General features: G+C 54.6%; 1 protein-coding gene across 3 annotated transcripts in view; it reads left to right on the top strand.

Moving 5' to 3' along the window:
- The window catches only part of LMO1 (LIM domain only 1), a 40,741-nt gene that overhangs the window by 15,474 nt on the left and 2,744 nt on the right, over positions 1 to 22,523 (top strand). For 2 of the 3 annotated variants that reach the window (XM_034995283.1, XM_034995282.1), the window contains one exon: positions 20,023 to 20,236. In XM_034995283.1, coding sequence (XP_034851174.1) covers positions 20,023 to 20,236 — 214 coding nt within the window. Of the gene's footprint in view, positions 1 to 19,218; positions 19,295 to 20,022; positions 20,237 to 22,523 lie in introns of those variants that run through there. The other variant, XM_034995284.1, reaches the window with a different exon arrangement.

Here is a 22,523-nt window from a genome sequence, read left to right on the forward strand (position 1 = left end):
GAGCAGCTCTTCACATGGGAGCAGGACTGACGGAGGCTCTCCTATGGGCTGGAGCCCAGGGCTAGGAGCCAGAACTCCTGCATCCACAGCCTGGCTCTGCCCCCCCACCCCTACGGCCAGTCTGTCCCTGGGCAAGGCAGGCCCCTTCTGCTCTCTGGGTCTGTGCTTCACCATTTACATTCAGGGGTTGCGGGCTGCTTGCTGCCTAGTGGTCCTGGGTATGGAGACATGTCTGTGGGGAATGAGTGTATTGAGGCCAAGGCCAGGAGAATAACCTCCCTGACCAGGTTTCTTTGTCTTTCTTTGGTGTCCTGGGGTCAGAGAAGTAGAGATCCCAGGTGAGAACATCTGTCGCCTCCAGCCCTCCATACTTGGTCTTGCCACCTTTGAATCCAGGTGGGCTGTCTCATTTCCAGCTATTCCCAGGCAGAGCCTCAGCTAAGAGCTAGAGGGGACCCCTGAAGCAGGCCCAGAGCCTGGAGGCCAGTGAACCAGAAGTCACAGCCTCAGGCCTAGAAGGACCCTGATTAGTTACCCGCCCCCCACCCCCCTTTTATGGCAGGGATACTAAGGCACCAAGAAGCATCTGGGTCCTCTCTCAGCTGAATGTCTCAGAGATACTTTCTGGGTAGAAAAGTCTGAAGCCCAGCAGAGGCAGACTCCAGCCCATGACGGGATGCCAGAGCTGTACCCCATCTCTTTGCCTGTCGGTCAGAGGCTGTCTCTTATAGGCAGCTCCTCTCACTCCAGCCAGAAGCTCTTCCCCATCTGTGAGGTGTCTTGGCAGGGGCTAAGGCTCTGGAGGAACAGAGGGCAGGGGGCAGCTCTCCCTCAGGTACCGGCTTCTGACCTGGTACTCAGCCCAAGTGGAGAGTGTGACCTGCCTTTCTGCCCCATGGATGTTTTCACACTGTTCTTTGATCCTCAGAATGCTTTATTAGATCAGTGCTAAAATATGCCTATGTGTGAGAATAACATCTCATTAATATTATTGAAAATGCAAAAATAAAAAATATGATCCAGGAAAAAAATCAAAATTGGTTGAAATAATTAACACAAAGCAAAACTGGCAACAGTTAAGGCTGCACCTGGCAAAATATGTTATTGACTAAAAATTGACGGAGGAATCAAATCTTCCTGAGAAAATTTAGATCTGCCAGAGTTGGCTCAGGAGATATTTTTTGGTAAAATAATTATCACAGAAGAAATCTCAACGGTGTCAAAAGCTGTAGTTAATAAGATTTAATATGAGCCAAAAACTGATCGTGAACCAAATAGTCACTTTAAATTTAAAAATAATCAATCCCAATGAAAATAATTCCAAAAAGGAATTTTTTAAAGAAAATTGTTTTAAGTGCCAGGAAAAAAAAAAAAAAGGAATTCTAGTAAAATAAAAATGGGGAAGGGGCAAAAAAAATCTTCGTTTAACACTAGTGACTAGAAAATTGATCAAGGAATCAAACTGACTTAATGAAGCTCATTAAGAACTACTTTCTTGACAAAAAATCATCAATGTTAGTATAATTCTTATTAAAATATACGGTTTAGCGGCCAGTTCCTAGTAGTAGATGCTTAGCAATTATTTGTTAAGGGAATGGTGAGTGAATGAATGAACAGGCAAAGGAGGTTGGGAGGGGAGCAGAGAGGATCACAAGGATTGCTTTGTCTCCTTTTTAAAGATTTTATTTATTTATTATTTGAGAGAGAGAGCGTGCACATGCAGGGGGAGCAGCAGATGGAGGGGGAGAGGTAGACTCCCCACTGAGCAGGGAGCAGGGCTCTATCCCAGGACCCAACTGAGCCACCCAGGCACCCCAGACTTACACTTTGTTGAGACTATTTGTACTACTCTGGCATGTTTTCCAGCACCACCCAGCAGTTCTCCAATTCTCAGTGGACACAGACTAGGTGTCCTACAATTTAACTCAATTCTGACACTATCTAGCTAATAATATATTAGCTGCTGCAGGTTTAAGGGCTCAGTCCCACAAGACTGCCCCCACTTCGGAGGCCAATCACAAATCCCAGTTGTCATCTCTACTTCTGACCAGCCTGCTATAAATCGGGGTTCCCACAATCCCCTTCTCAGGTTAGAGAATTTGCTAGGAAAGCTCATGGAACTCAGGGAAACATTTTCTTACATTGACCAGTTCGCTGTATAGGATACAGATGAAGAGGTACATAGGGCGAGATCTGGGCGGGTGGTTCCCAAGCCCAGGAGCTCTGTGCCCCAGGGAACTGGGTTGCACCACCCTCCTGGCACCTGGACGCATTCACCAACCCAGAGCTCATCAAGTCTTGTTCAAGAGTTTTTGTAAAGCTTAATCTCCAGCCCCCTCCCTGTCTTTCCTGGAGGTCTGTCAGTGCATAGGGCTGGAAGTTCCAGCCTTCCTATTGCTTGGTCTTTCTGGTGACCAGGACCAACCCCACCCTGAGGCTAGCTGGGGGCCTCGCCTTAAGTCACCTCGGGAGTATAAATGCAGGTGTGCTCAGAAGGGGCTCCTCACGAATCACAAAAGATAGTCCTATCACTCAGGAAACTCCAAGGATTTTAGGAGCTCTGTGCCAGGAACCAGAGACAAAGACCAAATATATTATACCACAGCTACTCTGGGGAAAATAAATCAGAGGAGATAACATTAGGGGCAGCAAAAACAGTGCATGATGTGAGGGGGGAAGCATTCTTCCTTTTGAGCTTTCCAGGGTGTCCGCTTCCCACCCCTCCAGCCTCAGACTGCTCCCTGCTCCTTCCTTCCTTCCTTCAGTTTCGTGAGCCTGCAGTCTGGGCATGTGAGGGGGCAGGGTGCAGATGGGGGTCTGGGTGGTCAGAGAGGAGGCAGCTGAAGTCCAGGAAAAGAAGGGTAGAGGGCATGGCTGGAGCTGTGGCCTTGGGAATGTGGTGGCTCATCTGAGGTTTCCCAGGGATCAAGATCCCGACTAGAGCCTCTTAGCTGCCAACAGCAGGGCCTGAACTTCCGGAGCTGAGCCCCAGGGAAGGCAGACTAAAGGTCCTGGCTGCACACCGGGCCTCACCTGCCTCCGTCCCAGGGGCCCTTGCTTGCTCTGCCCAGCTTTGGCCCGAGGCTTCCCCTGACCCTCCCCTTCCTCTCTGTTGCTGCCCCATGACTGGACCGAGATCCTGGCTTTCCAGGCTCCAAAGGAATGATCTGAAGCCCATGGGCCTGAGGCAGGCAGGAGCACAGCAGGGCAGGGAAGCAGCCAGTCCAGACCTGCCTAGCCACCCATGGGCCAGCTCCTAACCCCTCTGCTTCGTGTGATCTGTCCTTAAAGAGTTTCTTGGCCCTCCTAGTTCTGGGCCAGTTTTCTTTCTCAGACTGGCTTCCATGAGAGCTTCTGATTCTGGGAAAGAGCTACATATTTCTACCTTATCTGTATCTGATGTAGTCTGCCCCCTAATTATATATATAGCTAAGATGGGCCCTGAGAAGAACAGAATCTTTGTGTCTCAGGGCACCTCCATGTGGTGCAAAGGAGTCTAAGGTCTTGCCTCTGCAGTGAGCTGACTCTCAGGGGCATCCGTGGGTGGCCCCGCTCCTGCTTGGCTGCCCAGGGCCTCGGAACCCAGCCGGCCCGCTCCATCCTGTCTCGGGACCACAACTTCTTCTCTGCAGGCCCCACATCCCAGCAGCTGTGCTTTCTCTTACGGGGGGTAAGGCTTTGGATTCCCTCCGCCAAGAGGAGAGAAACCCCCAGAGCATCAGCCCGGATGCAGGCAGATTTGAAATCTCTCAAATTCGCTAAGAGCAACAGCGGCTGCAGGAGCTGGTGACAACTTCCTGCAGAGGCGGCTTTCTTTGGCCTTGGGAGGGAGGCAGTCGGTGTGGGCTTTGGATCCCAGTCCTGCTCTGCCTTCCTCTGGTGGTGAGCTGTCAGGCAAGTCTTGCTCTTCCACCCAGCGCTGTGTGACCCTGGGCCGCACCATGTGTCCTCCCCGAGCCTGTTTCCCCACAGGGAAACTAGGGCCCAGAGCGGCCTCCCTGCCCCTTGCGCAGAACTCAGATGGGAGACTATGTTTGCGTGAGTTTGGCCCGTGGGACAGCACTGTGCCCACCCGAGGAGTAGTTAGAACATGGTGGCTGCATAAAGCGAAGGTAGCTTCCACCCCTTACCCCTGAGGGGTCCCCTCAGCCCCAGGACCTGTAGGACTTCGGAGAAGTTTGGAGAAGCTGGGGGATCGTTTCCCTTAAGGGGCTGCTTCCTGAGACAAGCAGCCCATGATGAAGCCATGAAGACTCATGGAACCAGGCTCATGCCTAGAACCCGGGCTTATGTCCTCTCGTCCCCATGGCACAGACATCCTCCTCTAGTGACCAGAGCTGTCCCGTCCCCTCCTTGGGGCTGGTCTGTGCTGAGATGAGGCCTGAGGTGCCCCAGCTTTCAACCTCCAGCCTCTGCGTGGCGGGGTGTGCCTGTCACGGCGTGGGTCTGGCGCCCCCTGTTGGCCAGGGTGCTTCATCTTCTTGAGTCACCCTCTCAGATGAGCCGCAAAGGAAGCGGTCCTGAGCCTGGGCACTGTGTGCGCGCTCTTCCTCCAGCAGTATTCGGTATTCATTTCACCCAGAGGTAGCCTTGCCCAGTTCCTGCCTGGCCTCCATAGCCTGGATCCAAGCCTGCACACCCCTGTCCCAGGGGGGCTCCCAGGCTCTGGGAGAGGGCAGCCCTCCTTAGCTGAGCCTGGGCTGGGAGCCTGGAGGGCCTCACTGTGATCTTATTCATTATGCACATAGCCTAACCCGTGGTACCCAATGTGGGACAAGCTCAAAGTCTGAGAGAGGCACCATCCCCCATGGGCACGCACAATTTGTGGGTAGGGCATAGGCCTCCAAAGATGCAGGAATTGCAACAAAAGACAAAACGTGAATGCAGTGGTGGAAGCAGACAGATCAGAGGAGAGTGGTGGATCCCTGGGAAACAGGGCTGGAAAAGTGGGTTCAGCCAGATTTCTGGATGGGGGGACAAGGAAGGCAGGCAAGGGGATGCTCTGGGGAGCAGCCAACGGGAGATGGGGGGAGCAGGGCCTGACTTCCCTGCGAAGGCTGACTGCTGCACCTCCCAGGCACCCTCCCCTGACCCTAGGACTCAACCTTCTTTTCAGCTGGTTTCTCCTGTTCTCAAAGGGGTGTTTGTTTTGTTTTGCTTTCTAATGGCTTTATTGAGATGTTTTTAAATGTATAATTCAGTGGTTTTTTATGTTTTAAAATGTATAATTCAGTGGTTTTTAGTGTATTCACAGTTGTGCAACCATCCCCTCTACCTAATTCAAGAACATTTCCGTCACCCTGAAAAGAAACTTCATACCCATTAGCAGTCACTCCCCATCCCCGCCCTCCCCCCGCCCCCCAGCCCCGGCAACCACAGATCTATTTTCTGTCTCTGTGGATTTACCTGTTCTGAACTTTTCATATAAGTGAAATCATACAACATGTGGTATTTGTGGCTGACTTTTTTCCTAGCCTGACATTTTCAAGGTTCATCCATGTTGTAGCATGAATCAGTACTTCCCTTTTATGACCAACTAATATTCCACTGTGTGTACATATCACATTTTATTTATCCACTCATCCTTTTTAGCTATTGCGAGTAATGCTGATACGAACATTCGTATACAAGATTTTGTGTGGGCACATGTTTTTACTATTTCTTGGGTATATGCTTAGGAGTGGAATTGCCGGGTCATATGGGAACTCTGTGTGTAGGGATATGTGTTTTTCATTTCAAATAAGCAGTGCCTGAGTATTTCAGAGAGAAATCCTTGGCTGTCTGAGCTTCCTTGCCTGGCCCCTCCTGGGCTGCTAAGTTTCGGGGGAACCCTGGGTAAGTCCTTTCCCCTGCTGGCTTCAGTTTTCTGATCTGTGACATGGGGTTCTCAGGGATCCCTGCTCACCTTAAGGGCCTCTGTTAGTACTTGTTACTTCCACAGCATGTCAGGGATTGCAAAGCATTCTGCTGCTGTTAGCTACTTTGGTTCCTTAGCCCTGTGAGTTGGGTGTCATGTTCCCATTTTGCTGACAGGGAAGGCAAAGCTCAGAGAGGCCAAAGGACCTGACTGAGGTTACATTGTGGGCCAATGACAGAGCCTGACCTTGACCCTGGACTCATGAGAGTCCAGCTCCCTTGCCTGAACTCCTGCCTCACGTGTGTCTCTGGGTGAGGCCGGGCTCTACACTCCGGAAAGGCCTGCCTGAGCCACCACCACGTTTCATGCCCCATCCTGGGCACTGGGAAATGAGGCCCCAGACATGGCCCGGTGAGGGCTCCGAGGCAGAATGGTGCTATATGAATAAGGACTTGGCAAAAGTCCACTTGATAGCTGTGTGTCTTTGGCTAAGTCGCTCCACCTCTGTGAGCCTCAATTTCCCCAACCATAAAATTGGAACTGTAATTGCTACTCCTCGCACTGGGGAATGTGCTGAGATGCTGTCTATGAAGGGGCAAGTGTGCCTCCAGGAAAACAGAAGGTGTAACCTACACCCTTCGTACAGGTGGAGAGCTTGGAGAGGGTACAGAGTATTGCTGGACCATGGAGAAGTGGCTGGGCGGTTCAGGACCGATGCTAAGGAGGAGGCATCACCTGGGCTGGCCAGGAAGGTGAGAGGTGGGCGGTCTCCCGGGCAGGCCCAGTGTTCCCCAGCTTGGGGCTGCCAGAAATCAGGAGGGGTTTCCAGGGGACTCAAGAAAGAGCTCCCGCCTCCAGGAGGGTGTGTAGACAGGCCCTGCTGGTGCCCCCAATCCTCTCCCCCAGCCGGGCCCGTAGATGCCTGAGAGGGGGGGCTTGCATGACTGCCTAACTTACCCCGAGTGGTAATAAAACACTTTAAATTTATTGTGACATTTGGATTTAATTAAAAAGTACACACTTAGGGAAGTAGAACACAATGGGGAGAGAGGCAGGGTGGCTTTTCCCCTCCTTTCTTCCCCAAACTAATTAGCGTTGTATTTTAAATTGTTTATGTGCCGCTAATCATCGTAATAAATCATTTATACTGAAAAAGACACACTCGGCTGTGCCCGCCGCGCGGGTTCTGCTCGCCGGGCTCTATCGCGAACAAATTGATCTGGAAGTGAATTTATTAACCACTGGGGAAGAAATCATTAGTGCTTTCTCTAAACATTCCCCAGGTACGCTTTATTGCTGCAGTTTATGCTGTAACTAAAAGGAGCATTACCCAAGCCCATGTTGTAATTTCCTTGCAGAGCTGGCAGCCCACTCCCAAGCTGGAGGGCGGGAGGGGTGGGGAGCCCTGGCCTCCTCTCCCATATGTGGTCCGGCAACCCCAGCCCTTTCCCTGTGCTCCTCATTCCAAAAGGGGCTCCGGGCTCCCTGGGAGGTCTCTGTGGGTGGCTTCAGCCACCCCTTCTGTCGTCTCTCAGCTGAAGAGTAGTAATTCACAGTCACTCGTGTTTATGTCTCAGGAGCGTGGCTTAAAGGAACAGTGGCCTGAGATTCAGAGAACTGGGGAGCAGGGGTTGTGAGGTCATTGGGGCCAGAGAGGCTTGTCATGGACCTGCTTCTCCACCCAGAGATGGAGAAGCCATCAGTGGTGGGCCGATCATACCCTTGGAGGAACAAATGAGGCTGAGCAGGGACCCAGGCAGGAGCAGGGGGACCACAGCTGAGGCTGCCAGGAGCGTCCTCTGCCGGCCCGAGCCTCCAAGGCCTTCCTAGTACGGGCCTGGGGGCCTTTTCCAGGGTTTGGCTGAGCAGTCTGTTCTGCTCAGCTGCCTGATGAGGCCTGCTGCCTGGTGTGTCCCTGTCCATCTCACCATGCCAGGCCCAGAACGATACTCAGCACTCCACGATTGTCAGCTCCTTGGTGGCAGACACCATGCCTTAGATGATACGGCCTGCGGCAGCCACACCAGCTCGCCCGGCAGCCAGCTTGCCCTACCGACTCACATGCAGGATACTTTCTTTCCCTTTGCGCTGGGGGCTGCAGACCACTCTGACTTCACAGGGCCTGCTCTCCAAGACACACACTCACGGGAAGCTTTCTCCCACCCGGTTTCTGGAAGGGAAATCCACTTCTGAACCAAGATCTCTCTGGGAGCCCGTGGCTGGTCTAAGATGCAAACCCTGCCTGTCCAACTCCCAAGGTCTTCTAAATGGCTTCATCCACTGGTGACCCACAAGCCTCCTCAACCAGGTTGGGAGGGGGACAGGGATCTGGCCCACACAGGCCTTGCCTTCAGCTTCTTTCAGCCAGGTCTACAAAGGAGGGTGGAGCAGCCCCCAGGGTCTCAACAGGAAGCCTCAACAGGCACCCCAGAGGTAGTGCTGGGTCAGCAAGAGCCAAAGGGGCTCCTGTCCTTGTGACCCCTGGGGGCGGGGCACTTGTCCTCCCTTCCCTCAGCCAGCGGGTGGCTAGCAGATAAGTTCTGGATGCTTCGAGAAGGAAGCAGAACCCAGCATCTGGCTAGGCTGAGCCTGCCTGGAGGGTCCCCTCCTTGTGTCTGGAGAACACATTTAAAAGTTTGAATTCAAAATTGATTTTGAAGGGCCCTAATCTCTGATCCCCTGGTGCTCACGGTGTGTCTGCAGCTCCTGCCAGACTCTCGTTTTCTGGTTCAGCGCGTTAGTGCTCACGTCCCTGATGGCTGTGAAATTGAGACTCGTCTGAGAGTCCATGCCCTCCTCCTCCTCTGCAGAGATTGCAGGCCCCTTGGGAGCCCTGTTTCGTTAGATGGGTGACGTGGGCTTTGCGGGTGCCCAGGGAGCAGCTGAGTTGCTGTCTGGGGAACACAGCTTCCAGACGCTTCCCTGCTGATTCCCCACAGCTGTGCAGCTCCAAGCAGCATCCTGTCAAGGGGCCTGGGGGCTTGCTTCAGCAGCCCAGGATAGGATAGGGTTTGGTGGAGGCTACAGATGAGAAGGCTTGGGCCTGGGGTTCTTCTGTAGTAATCTTCGGGGGCCTTTTCTTCCCATTGGCCCCCAGAGGCTCAGACTTGGCTGGGAGGGGAGAGTGGTCACACCCCTAAGCCAAAAGGACTCTCAGGTGGGGAGTAGGGGAGGCTAGGTCTGTGCCAGCGGAGGTGGGGTGTCTAGGCCACAGGCACAAAGGGAAAGACTGAGCTGCTGAGGTTACACAGATGACTGAACTTTGGGGCTCTACGTCCACCCCCTAAGGATTGGGATGGAGTATTTATGTGCAAAGGGACATTCAGAGGGGGACTTCATTCCTCACAGGTCTGCAGGGGTTGAAGAAGAGGATTGCTGTCCCTTGATCTAGGGGTAGAGGGTTTATATTTGCAAAAGAGCTGTCATTTCTCAGTTGGAGCCCTGGGCTGGGCGTCTCATTATTCCAGATTGAGGATGGCAGGACCTAGGCACTGCCACAGTTAGCTCTGCTTTGGCAGAGCCACAGAGCTATAGATGCCTAGCGGGGTGCGGCATGGGGCAGCAACACGCCCGATTAAGGCTCCCATCTCCGGGGAGCCTGCCTATCTGCATCAGTCCCCTCTGGCCAGCAGACTCTTACCAATAATATCTGGATAGATTCTGCTCCGTCTCTTTATTCATTAACTGAACTGATAGTTAAAAAGGGCTCAGTGCTGGAGACACAGTGGATGAATAAGACAGGACTCCCAAAGTAGGCCTTTGTGGCACTTTCATTCTCATGAGAGAGACCGATCATTTGTCGTAAGTACAATCACAAAAAAAAAGTAAAACAATTACAAATTATGTTTAAAAACTCAGAAGGAAGTGACCAGGGAGTCATTTCAGTAAGGAAAATAGGTGATCGAGGAAAGCCTCTTTGAGGAAGTGACATTTAAGCTGAAGTCCAAGGATGAGAAGGAGCCAGCCACATGAAGAGGCAAAGAAGGGTATTCTGGGAAGGGGGGGACAGCATGTGCAAAGGCCCTGAGGCAGGAGGGAGATCTGGAATGTGGCTGGCACACAGTATGGGAGTGGAGGCAGGGGCCAGACCGCATGAGGATATCATAGGCTTGTTGAAGAGGGTGGATGTTATTCTCAGCCCACTGGAAATTATGGAAGGGTTTCAAGCTGAGCAGTGACCTGACCTACTTTGTTTTGAAACATTTCTGTAGCTGCTATGCGAAGAATGGATTGTAGCTAGTAGACATGAGAGGCTGGTAGGGAGCTATGCCGATAGTGTGGTGAAAGATGGTGGTGGCTCTGGAAATGGACGTGAGAGGCAGGCTGGGGAGTGGCAATCAGCAGGCGAGAGGGAGTGAGGATGATGGAAGATCTGAGGATGACCCTGAGTCTCTGGCCTGAACATCTGGGTGGGTGACAGTGTTAGTGTGATGAGGGGAAGCCTGGGGTGCGGGGACAAGAGCCAGGTTTCGGGGAGGAGAGGTAGAGTCCCGTTTTGGACCTATTGCTTTTGATATTACAGAAACAACCAGAGAACTGGAAGAGAACGCCTGCACTCATCCTGCAGGTAACTATGCAGTTAGCTGAAACATCATTCCCCTGATGGACTCCAAAGAACACCTGCAGCTTCTAACGTTTCTAAGTCCCCCTCACCGAAGAATGGCAGAAACGGCATGTCTCTGGAGAGCAGGTTCCATTTGCACCTGCTCGAGTGCATCATCCAGGCCCCTGCAAGGTCTAGACTGGGTCCCCTAAAGCCACCACCAGACACCAGGCTGTGCTGGGTTTGGCTTCCCTCAACAGTGAGGGCCGATGAGATGTGCGAGGAAACTCCTCAGCCCCTTCAACTCCAGACACTCGAGGGTCACTGCAGGGTCAGGCTTTAGGACACATCATTCCGAAGGAGGTTTGAGCCCCCCAAACGTGCTGCAAAAATACACCTTCATAGGAAATGGCTCCTCTGGGGGGCACTGGGGCCCAGAGGCCTGTCCTGCCCTGATGTACCCCACAAGGGGTCTTTAGAACTTTCTTCTTTTGCAAGGACCAGATTGGGTCCAAGCAGTTCACTTTCCCCACCACTTAGGAAAAAGATGATGCCATTCTGCCTCTGGCAGGGAGATAGAGCAGGAAGGGGGTGGGGCCAGACACCTGGGTCCCAAGCCCCCACTTGGCCACTCCCAGGCTTGCCCTTGGGCAGGTTGTGTGATTTCTCTGACCTCCGGGTCATCAGGAAGATGAGAGTTAACGAGTGTAAAGCACTGGGCACAGAGTGGGCAATAAAGGCTATTGTCATGCAATTGGACGTGACCATAGCGGCTGCAGGTGTATGGGGACAGCATTGGATGGTACTTCCGCCTGCCCTGCTGTGGCGGACTGTGGAAACTGGAAGGGACCTAACACTTTAGAGAAGGCAATTATTGCTGGACCTCCTTTCAGCTGCTTACCCTGAGCTGGGCCCCACTCTAGGTCCCCCTCCCTCCCCTCTTCCCTCATTCACACACCAGCCCCTGGCTGTTGATTGAGGGCCCCCCCCCAGCAATTGGGGTCTGGGTCTGGAGCCCCCAGCCCTCCCCTCACAGCTCGGCCCACCCCCCCGAGGACATGTGCCGTCTCAAGGCTTCTTTGTCCCTCTCCCGGCTGCGATGCAAACATCTTAGGTCTGCCTCGACTCTACTCTGCCTCTACTGCCTTCTGGTCCCCATCCCCTTTCTGGCCCCGCCTCGAAGCCCTTCCGAGGTCCCACAGCAGCTGTAGCTTCTGTGGGACCGCCAGCTGAGCAGAAGTGGCCTGTGACCCACCAGACCATGTGGACTGTGCCCTGCCTGGGCCATCATTTCTCCTGTTCTCATCCCAGGCCCTGCTCTAGGCGTGCCCCCGGCCCTCACCCCAGATCATTCTGGCATCGAGGCCACACAGGGGGACCCAGACGCCGCCCCAGTGAGCCTTCCTCAACCCATCTGTGCAGAGAAGCCATGGGGCGTGGGCTGGTTGAGAACCTGATCTCCGGAGTCCGCCAGGGGGGAATTCAGTCCCTGCCCTGCGGCCTCCTAGTTGTGTGACCTTGGATAAGGCCTTGAACCTCCCTAGGCCTCTGCTTCCTCCTCTGTTGAATGGGGGTCATCATTAGGACGCCAGAGTGAATCTGAGGATTCCCTGAGATCATGGGTGTCGTGAGTGCTGAGTAAACAGTGGGTTTTATGAAGAGGCGTCCAAAGTCCTGGCCGAGGGGTGCCCATCTCAGTTCTTTATTTTTTTCTTGGAGGTGTAACATGTATGCAGTAAAATGCACACGTCTCAAATGTTCAGTCCAATGAGCTTCTGCGTTTACGTGCACCCCTTTAAACACCACCCAGATCAAGACTGGGACATTTCCAGTTCTTCACCGGGCTTCCTCACGCCTCCTGCCAGGTGATAATACACACCATTATTCTGACATTTCTCAACGCAGATCGGTTTTGCCTGTTTGTGTAATACATATAAATAGAATTATACAGTATATACCTTTGTGTCTGGCTTCTTTCAACATTATTCCATCTGATTCATCCATGTTGTAGGTGTATCCGTGATTCCGTCTTTTTCGTGGCTGTGTGTTACTCCATTGTGTGGGTGCACGATAGTGTATTATCCATTTTACTGTTGACGGGCATTTGTGGTGTTTGCATTTGGGGCTGTTATGAAGAAAACTGCTCTGGACATCCTTGTATATCCCCTCTGGTGGGCATAAGCTGTCATTGCTGGTGGGGGTAAACCTAGGAAGAGAATTGTTGGATCATAAGACATAGATCATTTTTCTTAGCTGATTTTTTTTAAAGATTTATTTATTTGTCAGAAAGAGAGAATGAGAGAGAGGATGAGAGAGAACGCTCACAAGCAGGGGGAGCACCAGGCAGAGGGTTAAGCAGGCTCCCCGCTGAGCAAGGAGCCTGAAGCGGGACTCGATCCCAGGAGCCTGGGATCATGACCTGAGCCGAAGGCAGATGCTTAACCGACTCAGGCGTCCCTTAGCTGATTTTTTAAGCCACTATATCAAACAGTGTACTTCATGTCCATACATTGTACTTCATGTCCATTCATTTAATCTTCAGAGTAATTCTTTAAAGTGGGCTGTCCTCATTTAGCAGGTAGGGAAATTGAGGCAGAGCTGGGAAGTGATAGAGCCAAAGTTCAAGCCGAGGCCGTCTGTCTGCAGGGCCCACAGTCTTTGGGTCTACACCGCCTGCCTCTTCTCCCAGACCCCCTTGAAGGGACAGTGCCAGAGCCAAAGGGGCCAGTCCTCCAGCGAGCTGGCCACCACCCCCAGCATCCCTCCCCTGGCCCAGTGGGGAGTTGGAGGCCACAGGAGCCCGACTCTTCTCCTTCATCTCACGCAATGAGCACACCACCTGCGAAGGGGTGCGCGGAGGGGTAGTAATGAACGTGCTCTAGGTGGCTGTAGCCTCGCGTTTCAACAGTTGTTCTCATTGGCTTTTGATTCCAAATGAGTAGGAAATGCTATTAGTTCAGGCCTCGCCTGCCGCATGGCAAGGCCCTGGGATAGGAGTGCAGTGAGACGAGAAATTGTGGAGATAAAACTGGTGTGAAATGGAGGCCTTCTCACAAGGCTGGATGTGTCCGTGCGAAATGAAGTTACTTCTGAGAAAACGAGATTTAAAGAGATTCTGCAGAATTAGATTACACTTTCAAATTTCCTTATTAAACAGGATTGATGCCATGGAGGGGCCGCTGGCTGGTTCTGTTTGGGACCCTACTCTGCCGTTCTAGGCCCAGGCGCGGGCCCATGTGGGCACAAACACCTTGCACGTTGGCCGCGACCCAGATTCCCCAAGCCCACAGACCCCACCCCGCCCCCAGCGGCTGGAGAGGGGATGCGATATGTGGGGCGGCCTTTCTGGAGAAGAACCAGCGCTCCCAGGGGTCATCTCGGGTAAAACCCAGGGGCTCTCGCCCTTCCATTTCCTTGGGAAGGTGGTGTTGAGAACAGGGGCACCAGGCCTCTTACTCGTGGATTTGGTCAAATCAGAGCTCGATTTGAGCTACGATCTACTTTCTGGAAATGTTGGTTTTTTTGAAAGGCAGTAAAGGTGCATGTGACTGCTTGTGCATAGATGTGTGTAATGAGCATGCCCATCATGCGTGCGCTCAGATGCGTGGATGTGTCTGAGCACTGTGCTGGGTTGTGGAATAAACCACACGGTCCCCCCTCTCGTGGACCCAGCCTACATGCATGTGATTACGTGTCCCCACACAAGTATCCGTGCGCTGCTGTGCGAGTCCTGCGTCCGTGTTGCTCTCTGTTTTAACGCCTCCCTCCTGGGTCCGCGAGCACAGGAGGTTCCCGGCACACAGCCTGACCGCACAGCCAATCAAGCCAGTGCTTGGGCCCTGGAGACAGCCGGCCAGGATTCAAATCCCAGCTCTGTCCCGTACTAACGCTGTGACCCCTGACAGGCTGGAACCTTCCTTGGGTCCTGTTGGTAAACTGGGAATAATAATAATAACGGTATCTATCTCACAAGGCTGCTGTAAGCCAAGCACTAAGAAGCTGAGCCCTGCTAGCTCAGTCAGCCTTATCTCCCAGCAAGTTGCCCTTAGGCCTGGGGGAGGCCAGCTTCTGTCCTGGGTGGCCGTGCTGGTGGTGTGGAGAAGCAATACTGGGACACTTACAGAGATGACGAGAAATGCCAAGGTGACACCTGCCCGCAGCCCCCAAGGAGCCTGCCCTGAGCTGCCACAGTGATCTCTTCCCACCTGCTTGCCTGTTATCCAGGCGGGGCTGCTTCCTTCTATGCACGTCCGCCGTGACCACGGGACTGCCCTTTGGGTCACGCTGGACTCTAGCTGGTGCCTGTGTGACTTTAACCAGGGTGGCACACTCAAATCCGTGTATTTGCCTCAAAGTTCGTGATCGTCACTATTTGAGGGACCTGAGATGGAGCTGTGACTAAGGTCATCCCTTCCTCTGTGCCAGATGGGGTGACACTAATCAGAGCTAACTGTTGACTGCCGGGTCCAGTCAGTCCTGAGCACGTCACATAGATTTACTCCCTTATTCCTCATGGCAACTCTATGAGATGTGGACTGTTTTCATACTCATTTTACAATAAAGAAAACTGAAGCACAGAGGAATTAAAGTCACACCATCAAATGTGTCACAAACCCAAATTGAAGGATACTCCATAACTGGCCTGTATCCTTCAAAAATGCTGGTGTCTTGAAACACAAAGAGAGGCTTAGGAATTCTTCCAGATTTAAGTAGACTAAACTTGACAAGTGAATGCAGTGCATGATCCAGAATGTTATTTTGCCATTAGGGTTTTATTGGGGGAATTGGTCAGATCTGAATGAAGTCTGCAGGTAATAGTGTTAGATCAATGATAATTTCCTGGTGGTGTTAATTGTACTGTGGCTAAGTGAGAGAATGTCCTTGTTTTTAGGAAATACACATCAAAGTACTTAGGAATGTAAGCCTTCCTGTATGAACCCAACTCGCAAATGACTCAGGAACAAAATTATAGGTAGATGTATAGAGAAGGATAAAGCAAATATGGTAAAGTGTTCCTATTTAGGGAATCTAGGCAAAAGGTGTACAGGAATTCTTTCTATTTTGCAACTTCTCTGAAGGTTTGAAATTGTGTCAAGATAAAAAGTTACAGGAAAAAGGAAACAAGGGTCAGAACAGGGGGAGGGCATCCTGGGATGCATATTAATAATAGTCCCCAGTCCCCGTGTCAGTCCCCCCTGGAAGCCAGACTCGGCTGTGGCTTCATAAGCATGACCTTGTTCTGTCCTCACCACCATCTGTGTGAAAAGAGACCTTTTTGGCTCCCATTTCACAGAAGCAAGTCAGAAAGATGAGGGATTTGCGCCAGGCCCTCCAGCTCCTTGGGACAGCGCTCAGGCTGGAAAGCAGGCTCTGGGAGTTCAAGCTCCAGGCCCTGCGCCTCACCCCCACTGCTGACTCTGAGTTTGGGTGGAGAGTGGGATGGGTAGGACAAGGGATCTCTTCCTGGGGCCATGGTGGAGGTCAGGTGCCGGGACAGAAGCAGACCAGGTCCATTTGCAGGATGGAGAGGGATATTATTCCAGGATTCTGCAGGGACCAGATCCCGAGGTGCCAAGCAGGACAAAATGGCACGTGGGAGGGGGCCCCAGACCTCGGGATGCCAGCTGGAGCAGCCAGTGGGGGCCGCAGTGGCACAGGGCATAGCTGGGAGTGACCGGGGGTGGGTGGGGTGGGCATTCTCGGGTGGAGGACTGGCTTTGGAGAGCTTGTTCGAGGCAGGAGTGCTCCCCAGCCGGGCTCAGCCTGCTGTCCACGCTGGAGGGAGGCATCAGGGGAAGTGGGAGCCAGGGGGGCTTGACATGCCTGATATGGGGGGCAGCGTGGCCTGGGGTAGCTGGGCAGAGATTGCTGAGGACGTGAGTCTGGCTGGGCAGACCCCTTGGGGGGGTCCAAGTGAAGAGGAGGGCTTCTCTCCTGGCTGGAGGGTGGGTGCAGGAAGAGCCAAATGACCTCTGGCAGTCCCTCCTGGTCGCTGGGACTGTCTGGCTCTTCCCCAGATTAAAGAGCTGAGGGTTTGAGTGTCTGGCAGCCAGATGAGTCAGACTGGGAGGCTGCTTCCTGCTCCTATCAGCCTGCCTGGCATAGGGGCGGGCTAGGGGTTTGGCCTATCTCCCTCAAATGGCATCCACCCTCCCCACACCCTGAGATGGAGGGCGAACACACGGGCTATGTGAACCGGTTATTTTGCAGGGTCCTGTGTGTCCCTGAGCGTGTGCTTGCGCGTGCGGGCAGGCTCAAACATCATCCATTGTAAAATATCAGTGTTTTCATGGGTGAGTAGTAATTACTGGGTAATGCTTTAAAACCTTTCCTGAAGGAGCGCAAAGCTGTTTTTTTCCTAAAGTCAGGAGTACATTAAAAGGATTACCATGTAGATTTGATTTTTAGATAACACTAAAATGGATCCCAAATGGACTTCAGCAAAGGGATGCTATCTCCTTAATGGAAAGTGCATGGCCCAAGGCTCAGCTCCCAGAGCCAGGCAGGGGAGGGAGGGAGGGAAGAGGTGTCTGCAGGGCTGACTGGCGGCCTGGGTGGGGGCTGGGGAGGCAGGGCGGGGAGGGCGAGCCCTGACCCTCTGGGGAACATCTCACTCCCATTTGGGGAACAGGAGACCAGAGATGTCCCCTTTAAACCTCCTTGCCTTTCCAGGACTGTTTTCAGGTCTCCTGAACCAGCCCAGTGAGAGAGCAAACACAGTGTGGGTGCCCAGTAAAGAGGAAGGGGTGAGTCAGACATCTCCCAGGACCTCAGCCTTTCTAGGCAGAGAGAGCCCAAGGTCCCCGTATGCTCCGGGAGCTCCTTAGCCAGGCTAGCGCTGGAGGTCTGTGCCTCGGTGGACATCAGACACTGTTTGGCAGGAAGCCTTGTGGCTTCTTAAGAGTTCTCCAGGGCCCAGGAAGCAGAGTTCCCAGGCCTTCCGGAGCCCGGCGGTGTGCCAGAGCCAGCCCAGGCACAGGCAGGGCGCAGGGGACCTGGGCTAGCTTGTGGCTTCGCTCCTCACGGCCTCCCTGGGTCCTGTAGGTTCCAGGCCGGGCCAGCTAGGGCTACAGACCACAACTCTGTGGGCTCTGCGGCCGGGCGTGCTGGGGCCTGAGCTCAGAAGGCCAGCCTGGCCAGGAGCCATGCCAGACGGAAGACGGAGCAGGACAGACACTTCTGGTGCTGGGGTCCCTCCTCGTTTCGGTGTATAACTTAGTGGATCCAGTGTATCCCCTGCTTGTGGACATTCTAGTTACTCACACACCTCCTGCTAGTGATAACACAAGGGTAGAGCCCTGGGCAGGCGAGGGGGGCCGGGCCTGCTGCCCGTCCAGGTACCAAGGGGAGAACCAGCCTTGGCAGGGCTCTCGTAGAGGCCAGGCCTGAGGTTTTCCAAGTTGGTGCGTGTGTACTTCTAGCTGTGCGGGCTGGGTGCTCCCTTCACGGGACCCAGGGACAGTGGTCCCCCCCGGGACCCACAGACCTCCTCACATCCAGCTCTCCCGACCCCTCCCCTGTTTGCTCACAGCCGGTTCCTCCCCGTAGGCCTGGCCTCGGAAGGAGCCCTTCAGAGCCCCCTTAGCTCTCAGGGATGCCCGCTCCCCAGCTGGCATCCACGGCCGCCTCAGCTCTGTGACCAGACTGCGCCCTGCCGGAGGGGACACAGGCAGGCCTGAGGACATAGTCATCCTCAGCCCCCTCACTCTCTCAAACCAATTAACTTTTAGGGCTGCATTAAGGAAATTAGGCAGCAAGTGTCCCCGCTAACAGGCCCTGCGGGGTCTGGAGCAAGGAGGCAGGAGAGAGTCCGCTGCTGGCCAGTGCTGCCTCCCCTCGGCCGTCACCTGTCCTGCTCCTGGGCCCTAGAGGGCCCCCTCCCCAAGAGAGGTCTGAAGAGGCCCCAAGGCACAGCAGCGGGGAGGGCCCCCCGAACCAGCTGGATAATGAGTGGCTTGCACTAGACCTGGCCTTCAGACCTTCTGTGCCTCAGTTTCCCCATCATTCCTTGGAGCATTTGCCCGGAAGAGCTCTCAGGGCCCTTCTGACCTGACATCTGTGGATTCTAAGACAGGCCCCTTGGAGGCTGACTGTCTTCGGACGTCTGAGGAAGGGTCAGACACCAGCAAGAGGGAAGGGGAAGGAAGCAGCTCAAACTCTGGGCGGAGGGCAGTGAGCAGAGGCAGGGATAGGAGGGATACCAGGGAGTGGGAGCTGAACCCAGAGCCCTCGAGAGTGCTGGGGTCCCTTGGAGAGGAGGGGGCCAGGAGGAGGGCAGACTTCATGGGCTTGGTGGAGAGTCAGAGAGGCAGGAAGGGGTGGGCTGTTCCCTCCAGAGAGGACTCCTCCGTGCTCCCGAGCCTTGGTCAGGGAAGGCGCACACCCCCACCCCCATTGTCTTCACGAGGGGTTCTCAGACAACTACAGGTACCCCCACCTGCCCTCATCCTGGGTCTGGACTCCGAGACTCCCTGCATTTCCCTCCAAGCAGTCTTTACCACATTCAAGCCTCAGGGCTCCACATTCGATGTCCAGACTCAGGATGACCACTGTCCCCACCTCCTCCTCAACTGTTGCTCCCTGAGATTACTCCTTGTGGCCCCAAGGCCAGGGACTAGGAGCCTGAGCCTCTGTGCACATGCCTGCACGTGACTGCGCGCTATGCCTGTGTGCGTGGGGTGGGGTGTGCATGAGTGCACACGCTTGCCTGCTGGGAGGTCAGCTTCTCCTTCCAATAAACTCCATGCTGAAATTCTTACCCTTTGTATTTTTTCTTATACGTTGAGAAGCATGCATGGGCCCTGGGAGGGGGCCCATGGCTCAGAGACCCGTGTCCTGGTGGGAGGAGCAAGGATTCAGAGACTCAGAACCTCCCCATCCTCAGGCCAGGGCAGGTAGGAAGTTTGAATCTAGCTAGAAGCATTCCTGGGGGAGAGTCCCGAGGAGGCCAGGCCCAGCTGCCTCCCTGCACACTCCCTCCAGGAGACCCAGAGCTCCCGCTCCCCACTGGGAGTGTCAGGGGGTGCCCCACTTGCTTTCTGATCCCGCCACAGTTTTACATGAGTAAACCAAGAGGCTGTAGCCTGACTTTTGAGGGTAAAATGGCCCAAGGCACAAACTATGTCAGGAAGGCTTGAGGTAGCAAAAAGATCTGGGAGTTCTAGTGGACCCCAGCCCGTTGTGAGATTCAGTTCTTGGGGCCACTGGGAGAGCCAGTCAGATGGCGGCTGCCTGTGGAGAGTTTCAGGCCTCCTGTCGAGCAGGCCCCACAGAAGGCAGTGGCCGGGTGGGGAGAAACAGCTCGGGGGGACTATGGGCCTTGGGGCTACATGGGTGCTGTGCAGCCAAGCAGATGCGAGACGCGGGGCTCTGCAGTCTGCCTACAGCTTCTGGAAGGACCTTCGCAGGCCAGGGGAACAGCCTGTGCCATGCAGCTCAAAGGACAGGACCTGGGGCCAGGCAGGGAGCTTGCTGGGGAGCAAGTGAGCACTCTGGGAACCCCCACCCTGGAGGGGGCAACAGGGAGAAGCAGGGGGCTCCCATTCCTCGAGGGATGGGCCCTGAGGCCCGGGGCCACAGAGTCTATCCCGTGTCCATCTGTCTGTCGTCCGTCCATCCACAGGCGTTCCGATGCTCTCCGTCCAGCCCAAAGGCAAGCAGAAGGGCTGTGCGGGCTGCAACCGCAAGATCAAGGACCGCTACCTGCTGAAGGCACTGGACAAATACTGGCATGAGGACTGCCTCAAGTGTGCCTGCTGTGACTGCCGCCTGGGGGAGGTGGGCTCCACCCTCTACACCAAGGCCAACCTCATCCTGTGCCGACGCGACTACCTGAGGTGAGCCTCCCGCTGGCCCCCGTCCCCCCCCACTCCCCGGGCCTGGCATGGCTCCGCCCCTGCTTCTAGACCCAGGCCCTGAGGGCTCATCTCCGACCATCCTGGCCCGGCTCTGCTCCCCCAGACGTCCACAGAGCCCCAAAGACAGAGCCACACCATCAGCTGCTTGGCTCAGCGCCCAGCACAGGGCCTGAGCCAGCCTTTGTGACCGTGGGGCACCTGAGATAAGTTTCCCAAGGGCACCAGCCTGGCTCTGCCCGTCTTTGCCAGGTGCTTCTGACCCACCCTGTCCCTGGAATCTGGGAGGGGACACCTCAGAGGCCTTCCAGGAGCAGGTGGGGAAGCCCTGACTTCCCCGGGTCCCTCCTGCCTGGTGAAGTCTCCTTGCCTCCTCTTCCCCATGCCCACCGGGCCCTGGCATTAGACATCTGGGTGCCTGGGCATCTGGCAGGTAGCCAGACCCTGGGAGAAGGACCACTGATGTCGGAGCTTAAAGACCTGGGTTTGAACTAGCTCCGGACCCTCTGGCTTCTGACCTTCTCCAAGCCCCAGTTTGTCCCTCTGTGAATAGTGTGAAGACTAAAGCTTCCCCAGCTCGCATTCCTTGGAGCTCTAACCCACCCACCCCACAACTTGGATCCTATTCCCTGGGGCTGTCTCCCCCAGTTAACCCTCCCTTAGGCCATTTGTGACATCAGCAAGGCTGGGAGGAGGCCACAGAGTGGGGGCCTTGGCTGAGACCCAGCATCTACATTTGGCGGGGTGGTGGTGGCCACATCTTGCGAGGAAAGAAGGCCCGTCGTACTAATTAATAGGTCGGGCAAGGGCTTTGTGGGGCCCTCCCTCTGTTCAGGTCTGGGCTGTGGTAGGGGGCAGGGTTATCAGCAGAGGCTCCCCTACTTTCGGGAAGAGCCTAAGGCTTACCAGCCTGCACCTTCTCTTTCAACTTCTGCCTTCAGCCGGAAGCTTTTATTATTTATTTATTTATTTAATTTATTTATTTATTTATTTTTAAAGATTTTATTTATTTGAGACAGAGAGAATGAGAGACAGAGAGCATGAGAGGGAGGAGGGTCAGAGGGAGAAGCAGACTCCCTGCTGAGCAGGTAGCCCGATGCGGGACTCGATCCCGGGACTCGATCCCGGGACTCCAGGATCATGACCTGAGCCGAAGGCAGTCGCTTAACCAACTGAGCCACCCAGGCACCCCAGCCAGAAGCTTTTAAAGTGTCGCAGTAAGGGCGCCTGGGTGGCTCAGTCGTTAAGCGTCTGCCTTCAGCTCAGGTCATGATCCCAGGGTCCTGGGATCGAGCCCCGCATCGGGCTCCCTGCTCGGCGGGAAGCCTGCTTCTCCCTCTCCCACTCCCCCTGCTTGTGTTCCTGCTCTCGCTATCTCTCTCTCTGTCAAATAAATAAATAAAATCTTTAAAAAAAAATAAAAAAAATAAAGTGTCGCAGTAATCCAGGATCTGTGACTCAGTGCTCCTCGCTGGGCTGGAGGAAAGGTCTGAGGCCAGGAGGAGGGGCTAAGGAAGAATATTTCTGGGGACTCGCCCCTTGATGACCTGGAAGGGGCCTCCAAGTGGGAAGGTCTCAGACATCCCCTGGGGGCTGAACCTCCTGGGTTGAGGAGAATTGGCACACTGACCAGTGAGTCCCCAGGACCTGGACTGGGGCGGGCGGGGAGGGGGGGTGGGCAGCGCAGGATGGGCTCGTCAGTAGAGTCAAAGCACCTGCAAGCATTCTGAGCCCTGCCAGCTACTGAAGCTTGAAGGTATTTTTTCTGGGCTCTGGCAGAGGCCAAGGAATGAGTTTTGGGCCAGGTAGGTCAGTGGGCTGGGCTGGGGGTGGGGCTTCCTTGGGCTGCTCCGTCCCAGAGGGGGCTGTCCGAAGCCTGCCCCGTCTACAGCCATGGGGGCGTTGGGCTGGGGGCAGTGAGGCCCCCCTTGGCAGGCAGATGTTGTGGCCCAGTCTTTGTCTGCCTTAATCTGAGCCACCAGGCAGCTCAGGCTGATGAATAATGGAGCCAAGCTCATCTGCAGATGCCTGAATTTGAGCTGGACAAATCAGGGATTAGAGGGTCTCTCGCCCGCCTCTCAGCCCCCCTTGCCTCACTTGGGGCTTGCTCAGCCGGTGTGCAGAAAAGAGGCAAGGAGGAGCCTGGCCGGCTCTGACCATTGGAACCCCGGCCCGAGACTGGCCTGCTTGGGGAGAAAGTGAGTGCCCCATCCCTGAAGCTCGGCAACCAGCAGCTAGGAGGGAAGGGCTGCATGAAAGAGGCCTTGTG

Source organism: Mirounga leonina, unplaced genomic scaffold (genome assembly GCF_011800145.1).
Source record: "Mirounga leonina isolate KUSES-001 unplaced genomic scaffold, KU_Mleo_1.0 Mir_92, whole genome shotgun sequence".
NCBI classification, from domain to species: domain Eukaryota; kingdom Metazoa; phylum Chordata; class Mammalia; order Carnivora; family Phocidae; genus Mirounga; species Mirounga leonina.